The 11609-nt window shown below is 36.3% G+C and overlaps 1 protein-coding gene across 5 annotated transcripts in view; it reads right to left on the reverse strand.

Moving 5' to 3' along the window:
• LOC134531542 (low-density lipoprotein receptor-related protein 11) overlaps positions 1 to 11609 on the reverse strand; it is a 200976-nt gene that overhangs the window by 17242 nt on the left and 172125 nt on the right. For 4 of the 5 annotated variants that reach the window (XR_010075026.1, XM_063367221.1, XM_063367222.1 and 1 more), the window contains one exon: positions 89 to 211. Coding sequence is in view for 4 of the 5 variants with exons in the window: in XM_063367221.1 (XP_063223291.1) it covers positions 89 to 211 (123 nt within the window). In the remaining variant the exon portion in view is untranslated. Of the gene's footprint in view, positions 1 to 88; positions 212 to 7295; positions 7438 to 11609 lie in introns of those variants that run through there. The other variant, XM_063367224.1, reaches the window with a different exon arrangement.

An 11609-nucleotide genomic window follows, 5' to 3' on the forward strand; every position in this document is an offset into this window, starting at 1 on the left:
TGCAACTCTCTCGCCTTAGCACTCTGCACTCGTGATAAAAGAGTGAGACAGGGATACTAAACTAAAGAGCTGAAGAAGCGACACTGACCCATGGCAAGCGACAGCACGGCCCCGACCGGCCGGCCCCAGTGCTCCTCCAGCTCCACCTCCACGTCATCGTCGTGGTGGTCGTGGTGGTCGTGGTGGTCGTGGTGGCGGTGGCCGGGTCTCCCTGCAACACTCACCCCGCTCACAGCACCTGCTTGCCATTTACTGACAGTCCTTCAAATATATAAATACTATCAATAAGTAGCACATTTGTGAATTTTTAAGTAGAAAAATAATTAGCAAAAATGAAATTATTTACTTAAAAGGGAAGTAGAGGGTGCTACAAGCTGGGCGCAATGCACAAAGTCATGATTCCGTGTACCGATGGCGTTCGTCGGTCACCGGTAAAATGGTTTCGGTGACTACATTGTCAACTGTGGAGCAATGAGCACCCTCCGATTCCCATCTGAACAAGTTCCACCCGTGACCAAGTTCCTCGGCAGTGAGAAGTTTGACACTGACGACAAACTCAATTGGGCCATGCGAATGTGGCTCTTTTAGCAGTAGATGGAGTTCTATGAGACCAGGATTTTCAAATTCATCCATCATTGAGGCAAATGCTTCAACATGCTTGGAAGTTATGCGGAAAAGTAATAAATAGGTAATACTTTCATTTCTGTTTCATACTGTCATTAATTGCTTTTTTTTTTTTTTTTTTTTTTTTTACATTATGTCCGTTACTTCTTAATACACCCTTCTAACAACACATACTCCAAGGAGCTAATCCAGAGGCAAGTCTTTGCATGGGAGGGGATGAAGGGAACTTTATAGCGGAAGATTAAGAATATGAAGCCAGAGTGTTTAGTCTACAAAATAAGTAATACAGAAATAATTAATAAACCTATAAACTATCTATATAACACTGCTAGGCTTGTGGGTTTTAAAAACCAAAATACATTATTCAGTTATATTCTTTTACTGTACAATTGAAAAATAAACCATAACTCAAAGTGCAAAAGGTAATATGTATGTCTAAATCTGTATACAACTATTTTCACTTCAATCAATCACCTACAAAAACAAAGAATCTTTTGATATTTGGTTGCACATTTTAATCGATAAGTTGCTGAGTGATGACATTGGAGATTTGCCACTAGAAGAAAATCGCCAATTTCCTCATTTATTAATAGTAAAAGCAAAAATGGAAATTTTTTATATACAACCTTTTCACTTTGAGCAATTAAAAGTCATGACTTGGTTAGAGGCATCAGAATTACAAAACTAAATCACAAATATGCTACTCTTAGGAGCGGGATCTGATAGAATTTGAAAGTTGACTGGTTCTGAATAATGCTCGGTGACAACAGAATAAAAGTTACAGTACATAATAACGTAAGAAATTAAAAAAGGAGGTACAAATTTGTTCTCCAGCATAATAGTTTAGAAATGTGTTTTTGTGCGACTTAACTCCAAGAAAGTATCTGTCAGCTGGTATTGCTAGCAGGAAACAAGTACATGTATCGTGCAATGTAGTGTGTTAACCACATGTATCTTCCTACCATTGTTACAAACAGCAGGTATGCCATTAGTTATTTTGGAATATTCAACACCGTAAATTTATTTAAAAGTTCGCAGCCATTGTTAAAACTTGCGGTTTAATTAGACAAGCCTTAGATCCACAGTACTCACCAACAAAAAGAACTATCTGGCATTTATGTAACCCTAATTATTTATTAATCCATAATCACATCAACCAAAACATATAAAAATAACTTTGGGAACTAAATCCATTAAAATATTTAGGATAAAAGCTAGTGAGATTTTTCTAACTGATGAATGAAAAATTTAATATTGTAATAATCACTAAGAGATCGAAACAGCATTGCACGATTGATGCAATAAGCCTACCGACCAAAATTCTAGCTTATAGCTTAGCTCAGCATTCAATTACAATTATATTCCTTTAATTAGGTATAAAAGGCTCTGCATTTATTGTTTATGACAGCCATGCCAACTCACAAACAAATTAATAACATTCTTAAAATATTCAATGTCACTATCTAAATGTAATGTTTATTTTTTTAAATTTTCATATATGTTTCTCTAAGCGCAAGGGTGAGAAAATCACTGAAACATAAACTGTTAATTATTTACACAGAGGTACCAGCGATGCCACATATGAACCAGATGGAGGGCATTTTCCATACTCTTTCATGGGTAGGAGGATACATGGGGCCATACAATAGTAACAAAATAAAGAAAGGATAAACATTATTTATTAAAAAAAATTGGTTTAGTAATAGTTTTCAAGGATTAGTTACAAATTTTCTTTAACCATAGAGCCCTGCTCCTTGTATTATTTATTTATTTTTTCCAGTTTGTAAAAGTAGCCGGGGGAGGGGGGGGGCAGCTGCCCCCTCCCACCCTCCTGAATACACCCTTGAACGATGCTGTTTTAACAATCTCTGTGATTCTGAGAAACTCAACAGTTCACTGAAGAACATCATCATACCTTTCAGCTCACCTTGCATGGCATGAAAAACTGAAATAAAATCTCCAACAAGAATAAATGAAATTTTAAAAATTTATGTTCAAAGGATGTTTGGCTATGCTTGTATCTTTGTTAGTGCAATAACTCAAACTAGTCTAGCCAGTGGTGAATGTCATGCAATACGGGAAGCCCTCGCCAGTACTGTGGGGATTCTCCAAATATTTTTTTAAATCAAGGGAGAAGAACTTGTTTTTTCACACTATAAAAATATATGTAAGTCAAAAACGTTTACTGGAAAATTAACTACCACAGTAAATATATTGCAATCTTTATAAACCTATTTATGGTAACGTGATTACGTGAGAACAAGATGATGCTTGATACTTTTATCTATTCAATGTCTTTAAAAAGTTTATCTAGCTCTTTAAATTTTAAAACTTAAGAACTTTTAACTGGCTTCACTTGTGGGTTTTAGCCATGTGGCCCAAAACATCACAAATAATTTCTTCCAACTTGAAACAGCTAAAAAAAATAAGAAAAAATTGTTTGGCTTCTGAGAAAAAATTGACTGGCTTATGTGCTACATAAATGACAGTAATCTTTCTCAAACAAATTATGTACATGCTAAATGTGGAGTTCCTAGAGGTAGAAGTCTGCTACATCGTATTTTCAAAGGTTTCATCTATACTAATATTATAAAGCTGAAGAGTTTGTTTGTTTGTTTGAACACACAAATCTCAGGAACCACTGGTCCGATTTGAAAAATTCTTTCAGTGTTGGATAGTACATTTATCGAGGATGGCTATAGGCTATATTATATTATCAATAACATTAGGGATCCTTACTAAAAGTCCAATTTAGAATCAAATGCGGTGGAGGGGGTTAGATACAACATGCAGTACACGTACGAAGTGTGTTTTGACAATGCCGCAGGCGCTAGAAGTTTATTTCCTATTGCCTATTAACATTGTTGCCACGCACTAAATGCCTTATCATTCTTAATTTTCCCATACAAGTAAAAAACACCCGTGTGATATTAACAACGAAGCAATTAGTACCCTCATAAGAGTTCAATTAGTATTTAAATACTTTTTATCACTTTAAATCGCAAACCTAAACTATTGTTTTTTTCCTCTCTCTGTGTTTAATTTGTTTTTTTTTTCTTTTACTACAATTATTTTTATTATTTTTAATTAATTTTCATTTTTCGTACCATCAATAATTTTCCTCTCCCATTACAATTCTGACAAGGACTTTATATATATATGCTAAATTTCAAGTCAATCGGGTGACTAGTTTTAGAGATCTCGTGATGAGTGAGTCAGTGAGTGGTATTTCGCTTTTATATATATATATATATATATATATATATAAAAGCGAAATACCACTCACTGACTCACTCATCACGAGATCTCTAAAACTATACACCCGATTGACTTGAAATTTAGCATAGTTACTCATTTTGTGATGTAGACGCTCACTAAGAACGGATTCTGCGGAAATCCGATCCCAAGGGGAGTTTCGGGGGCGTAATATATCAAAATTTCCAGTTTTTGGTAAAAAATCACCATGGCAATGGCTTTTGCTTTGTTGATGCTTCATTCCTCTCTATGGCAATGACTATTTCATTGTTCGTGCAGTCCTCATCACCGTTGAAATTTTGCGGGTACTTTAAATATCAAAAATTGCCCATTTTTCAAGTACAGTAAACTCTAGATTATCTGTGTTAATTGGGACCTTCCGATGCCCGGATAATTGAATGCCCATAAAAAAAACCAGGATAATCCGTTTCACCACTTAAAAATGGTGTATTTACTGGCAAGAGTGTCTCTTCAGTAGAATTCTGAGTACAAGCAAAGGCTTTGTATACCGTGTCCCAGCTTATTGGACCGTAAACAATACTGGCACTGTGTTGCCGCCATCCTTCTCCTGTCCCCTTTATTGCTGGGAGGGAGAGCGGCGAGGGAGAGCGGCGGCAGTCCCAATAGCCCAGGAAACAAAGGTTTCAACCTGTGAAAAATTTGTCCAAAGCTGAATTTTTGCACAGTGGTAGAGTCGACTATGCTTAATAACATACCGAAAGTTTACCGCTGTAGACCTTGTGCGTATCACTGAAAATTTGCAGTTAAGTCCTAGATGACAGCGACTTGCAGCAGTTCATTAAAATGCTTCCCATTTTCGCACTTTTAACCGTAGACTCTCCATAGCTATATGAAAATAATCTTAAAGCACTACTACTCACATTTATAATGAATAAAGTTCTAAAAGTTAATATTAAAGGTAATAAAAAAAATGTTAAATTAATGAAATAAGTTTTTTTACATCAGTCAAGGAAATAAAAAGACAATTCACTTAAAAATAAAGGGTCTTACGCAAATATTTCTTTAACAAAAGTTGTTGTATAGTTCTTAAGCTTTACAGGGACATATCTCTCAAAAGTCTAGCTTAATTTATAGGATCACTAGAGACTCCCGAGCTTATCAATGTCGTCTACGCACTGCGACAGAGTCACAGCCGCAAGCGCTGTGGCTACTCTCACTCCCACGAAATCGAAGATTTTTAATCTTTGTAAAATTTGCTCCTAACTGAAATTTAAAACAGTGGTAACATTCAAGTTTTCTAGCAACATTTGAAATGTTTACCTCCGCAAACCTTGCGCGGAACACCGAAAACGAGAAGTTAGTCCTAAATAATACTTTATTGACCACTCAACAATATGGCACTATAACGTAATTACTATAGTATACTTTCAGAATAGCAAACAAAAAATTACTCAAAACATTATTCTCAATGATTAAATTTAAAAATCTTTCACTACGTATGACTAAATATGATATTTATTCAATAATATTAGAAGAGAGGTGTTCTGAAAAAAAGGGCACAAATGAAAATACGTATAACAAAAACACGTAGAGCCCGATGTGAAAACATTAAATAAAAGTAGTTGCAAAGTTCTTAAACTTTAAATTAGTTTATTTGTTGAGAGCTTGGTACAATGTGTCTGACCGCTAAAGCGATCCGAGCCACGTACTACTGCGAGGTTGTGGAAGTAGGCTCGGGTCGGGACGAATTTCGCTGTAAAGAAACAAAGGTTTTTAATACAGCAAAACCCCTTATTTGCACTTTTCATGGGGACAAAGTAAAAAAGTGTAAAAAGCGGGAAAGTGTAAATAAAGGGAAAAGCATAAAAAGGAGTACAGTTTACCTTATTTAGAATTTTTTTCCTTTTGTTTAATAGCACATACTACAATGCAGGTACAAACACACTAACAACAAATTTACTTTAGTATTTAATCAATTATTAATTTACCACATTTGACAAAAATAAAAAAAGAATGAAAGCCAAAATGTTTTTCTGATTACTTCCTAAAAAATAAATTTGAAATTTTCTTCTGCTTGCTTTTTTGGCTGTTCAAGGAGATTATTTGCCTCTCCAAATTATAAATACAGTTGCAACCGGCAGGGTTTATAACAAATACGGGCTACATACACATTGCTCACAGTAAACAATTTTTTAAGAAAAGGCCGCAAATTGATGAATATTTACCGTCAATAGCGCGCCAAACGCGGAGAAAGGTCATTGTACTCGGTCAGCTGCTGTAACGACGCGGCGGCGCATGCGCACTCTATGCTCCGCCCAGACTCATGACGCCATCAGCCGCCAACCAATAGATGCGAGCTTAGCGGAAAAAAATATAAGCTCCACCTCCCGTGTACCAATTTTATCCAGTTCTAATACCAGTTTATTGGTATACGCACCAGTTTTCTCGCTGCCGTGACATGTTCAAGTTTACGTTTATCATGATGTCTTGATACCAATAATTAATTATTTACGATCCCCAGAAATAAATGGTTAGTTTAAAAAATATGGCGTCAACTGTACAATACTTCCCAAATTATAAAAGACGTATAAAACAGTTACCAAGACACCGCTCATTTTATCTTGTGAAGTTTATGTCTCGTACCAGTATTTCGGCTAAGTTGTGACATAAATACAGTATCAGAACTTACAAGCAGCCATGTTTGTACATTCATGAGTTTACGTTTTTCCCTCGTGCATTTTAGATTGTCTCCTGCTATAATTACTCGTACTTTTACACGCCTAGGCTTAAATTATTACATGTTTAGAAATAAAAGCAACTTTTCATGTTATAAAATATGTATATTTTGCTATTTAAAATGTTCATTGCCTACTAGCTCCACGGTATTTTCTGGTTGTTTATGGTTGTTCGTGACGTAAATAGCGGGATTGATTCGATTTTTGAGACGTAATTCGCGGGAAAGTATTGTATTGGACTATATGGGAACCAAACGGGACCTGAAGAATATAGTGCAAATAACGGGAAAACGTAAATAACGGTAACGTAAATAAGGGGTTTCGCTGTACATGGAAAATTATCCCAAAGAAGAAACTTTGTACAGTTGTAGAATGAACGTTTCTTAGTAACATATCAAAAGTTTACCGATGCAAACCTTGTGCGTCACGCCAAAAACGAGCAGTTAAGTCCAAAATGTCAATTTTTTGCAATGATCCACAATAATGGATATTGCAAATGCAGTTTATGGAGTAGACTGACAGTATGGAACCCAAAATAATCTAGAAACATTGCCCTATCTGAGGATAGTGATAAAAAGTACAAAGTTTAAACATCTTTCTATAAAATAGACAATTTAAATCATTAAAGTTAACGAATTCACTTTCGTTCCATTTTTAGGAAATATAAATACATTTTACATAAACTTAAAGAGCCCAAAATGGAAATTGCTTGGAGTAAACGTTGTTGCATATTTATTCATCTTTAAATTGGTATATTTTTTAAGTGTCTCATACAATTAGTCTGACCGCTGAAGCGATCCGAGCCGCGTAGTGTATACTACTGCGATGTTGTCGAAGTAGCCTCGGGTCGGGACGAATTTAGCTGTAAAGAAACAAAGGTTTTTAATACATGGAAAATTATCCCAAAGAAGAAAGTTTGTACAGTTGTAGAATGAACGTTTCTTAGTAACATATCAAAACTTTACCATTGCAAACCTTGTGCGTCACGCAAAAAACGAGCAGTTAAGCCCAAAATGACAATTTTTTGCAACGATCCACAATAATGGATATTGCAAATGCAGTTTATGGAGTAGACTGACAGTATGGAACCCAAAATAATCTAGAAACATTGCCCTATCTGAGGATAGTGATAAAAAGTACAAAGTTTAAACATCTTTCTATAAAATAGACAATTTAAATCATTAAAGTTGATAAATTCTTTTTTTTTTTTCAATTTTACGGAAAAGTTAATACATCTTACATAAATATAAAGAGCCCTACGTGAAAATCGCTTTCAATAAACGTTGTTGCATATTTATTCTTCTTTAAATGGGTATATTTGTTAAGGGATTCATGCAATTTGTTTGACCCCTGAAGCTATCCAGGCTGTGTAGTGTGTACTACTGTGAGGTTGCCGAAGTCGGCTTGGGGTCGGGACGAATTTCGCTGTTAAGAAACATGGAAAATTATCCCAAAGCAGAAACTTTGTACAGTTGTAGAATAAACGTTTCTTAGTAACATGTCAAAAGTTTACCGATGATCCCTTGTGATCACACCAATAACGAGCAGTTAAGTCCTAAATGATAATTTCCCAAACGATCCACAAAATTGTGTTTCGTAAATAATTTAATAACTCTATAAATACTTTTTTTAAGTAGGCTCCCAGTATACAGCAAACTTGGTTTGTCCTCAAACGCCATACTACTACGGTAATAGGAATATGAAATCACTACAGACAAGATTTTGTTCCGTTTACTATGGTGAAACCAGAGCTAACCGAGAAATGACCGAACGTCCCGGAAAGTTGTGATATTTGACGTTATTGCGCGAGTAGCACACCCGTACGTGACTACAGAGAATGGATAGTTTCCTTAACCGTTAGGATTTCTGGTACGAACACCCTCTCACAGGTAGGGTCATAAAATACGGTCAAACTCTTGCAAAAACATCCACCACCGCTCTTTGCCACTAGCAATCCAACGACGACAGCCAGGCGCAGCACTCAAATACATTAACTTATTAAAAAAAACTGTATATCTAATGCTACCTATACGTTTTACAACACAACTCGTGTTTTATATATTTTCTGGAAAAAAAAAACATATTATTATAGGAATTATGTTGTAAAAGTGAAAAAAAAAACTTAAGAGTACATTTACGATGTATCGTTTTATTCAATTTTTATGTAGTAAACAGATTTTAAAGAAGTAAATAATATAATTTTTCATTTTGTCGAATACAGGCTACATTAAAATTTTGCATTGTTCTGATCGAAAATAAAACGATGTATCAGAAATAAAACAAAATTTGTTGCTAAAAAAAATAATTTTTAATAATAAAATTTTTGAAACAGAATAAATCCATGCAGATATAAAACCAGAGGTCCTCTAGAGTTTTTCATTTAAAAGTTCCAAGCAGAAATCGTTTATTGTTAATTTTATTGTATCTAAAAACATTCATATAAGAAAAAAAATGCATATCTCATTACATGTAACATACACCCTCTCATATGAATTAGCTATGTTTTAAGTAATCCCTATATAAGACCCAGTTGAATGAGTGTCGCAGTACGCAGTGTGTCGCAATGCCGCGCTGGAACGGCGGTGGCCGTGAGAGATCAGTACGGCCGCAGTACACTGCATCGCTCGGGCCGCTTTAATGAGCCAACTAATTACGTTAGACTCTTTATAAATATACTGTCTTAAAGCTAAAGGTATAACCAAAAACATTTATTTAGACATTTTTTGCATTGGACTCTTCAAATTGGTGTAAATAGTACTTTTATCTGAGTGGCAAAGATAAAAAATAATATGTCATGAATTAATCGCTTAATATCACATCTTTAATATTAACAATTTATGCTTTTTACAACATTAATAGCTGTATTAGAGTCTCAAGATTATTTTGGTAGTTTTATGGACAGTCTAAATTAAAAACTGTACAAATGGGTAGCATTTTAATGGACTGATGTAAGTCACTGTCATCTAGGACTTAAATGCAAATTTTCGGTGATACACACAAGGTCTACAGCGGTAATTTTTCGGTATGTTATTAAGCATAGTAAAATCTACAACTGTGCAAAAATTCAGCTTTGGACAAATTTTTCACAGGTTTGTGGCTTTTTAAGTCTTGGTTTCCTGGACTACAACTCAGCATCTCCCTCCACCCTTTTAACGACCTGACCTAAACCAAACATACAAAGCATTGTCAACATCTGTGGGTAGATTTTTTCATGCTTTTACGTTTAGAAGGCCCTGCCACACTGTCTGATCTACTAGCAAACTGCAAAAGTTTTTCTTCACTTTTACTAATGTCTCGCATGGTTTGGATTCCAATTTCATATTCCTGTGCTAATTTCGCGGCAGTTTCTCCTTTTTTTTAACCTGCCCACAATGTCTAACTTCTCTGCTATTGTCAGCACTTTACGTTTCCTTTTACCAGACATGATTACAAAAACAAATGTGCCTGGGAGAACTGATGTAAATAACTGCGTGAAAAATGCCTCTTCCAGCCGTCAGGAGTGTGAGAAGATAAAAGAGGTAGAGGGGACTTTTTTTTTTAGCGTGGTGGGGGTGCTGTGAAAAGAACGCTTGAAAAGAAAATGAAAAAAAAAAAAAAGGGGGGGGGGGGGGGGAGTTGAGCCGGAAGCAGCAGTCAAGGCATTCCTTTAGGTTTAAAGTGTGACAAATTGATGGGTGAAGGGGCAGGGGACCGAGGGTCTGAAGGGTCAGGTAAATAGCTTTCTGACACAGCAGTAAAAAAAAAAAAAAGCACAGTGCAGTCGAGGCTTAGCTACACCCCGTCATTTTTTTTACAACTTCATAAAAAAATCAAGCACGGATAACCCGAAAACCAGATAATCCAGGCCCGGATAATCGAGAGTTTACTGTATATATATTTTACAGACTTGAAACTTCAAAGTAATGTTCCTTATGTTACGCAGGATGACATCTTCCGAAAATTAGATCCCATGGGTGGTTAAAACCAGGCAAAAGTGGGTACTTTGTCTGCATGAGAACAGGATTTTGCATTGTTCATGCCTTCTGCGTCTCCATGGCAACGGGCATCGCGCGGCAGTGGCGTACCCACAAGGAGGGGCATGTATAATGAGCGGCGCAAGAGTGATCTGCCTGTAGACTGCCGTAGCGAAGTACGGGTACATCAGTTTTACGTTGCGTGCACGAGTCGGGAAACCATCGGTGCTATTCATTTTCTCTCCGGTACATTATACAGCATTGTAATAAATTTTCACTGAATTTTTTATTATTTACCATTACTGTAAATGGGAGATGTGGCTTAATTTTTTTCCATTAGTATAGCCGTGCGAAGCCGGGTCGGGCAGCTAGTATATTATATAGCCAAGTCTAAAAAGTATTATGCTGTACCCATACTTTTAGCTGCTGATCTGAAAATAATAGAGAAGTTAATTCAATTACAGACTGTCCATATCTTTTACGAAAGGTATTCTTATAAATTTAGTGCTGAAAGACATGAAAACAATAATAATAACCTTTACAAAGAAACTACAGCTAATAATGAAACATATTCAATAGATACAAAATATATAGTGAAGCAACCCAGGCTTCGGCCCTCCCCACTTTTTAAATTCTTTCTGGTAGTTAGTTATATTGTCGCAGTTCAAAAGTTTCCAGGGTTTTTTTAAAATCAAAATTGGGGACTTTACTGATGGGATTCTGGGCTGGCTGCTCTGTTCACTCGTCAGCGCAAGTGGCGTGACCAAGTAACTGGGGCACGGGACTGGCACGGTGGCACGGCGCGCTGCTGGCTTACAGATCGCACCTTCTTTTGTAGTTTGTTTGTCTGGGGTGCACTGTCACACCAGGCCGCGCGGTGTGGAGGGGGGAGCCTGCTCTGCTGTTCTCGTTAGTTGTTTGTAAATTAGGTTTCTATAGTAGGCAGTGCACGGAGATTTAAACGGGAGTTCCAGAGAGGTCGGGGCTCACTCAGGGGGAGGCTATGCCCCCCCTGTGGCAACGAGTCGGTAGAGTTCAAGATAGTTTCAAGTTTCAAGTTTCAAGGGCAGGAGAGACCATA

This window comes from Bacillus rossius, chromosome 5 (assembly GCF_032445375.1).
Source record: "Bacillus rossius redtenbacheri isolate Brsri chromosome 5, Brsri_v3, whole genome shotgun sequence".
NCBI lineage: Eukaryota > Metazoa > Arthropoda > Insecta > Phasmatodea > Bacillidae > Bacillus > Bacillus rossius.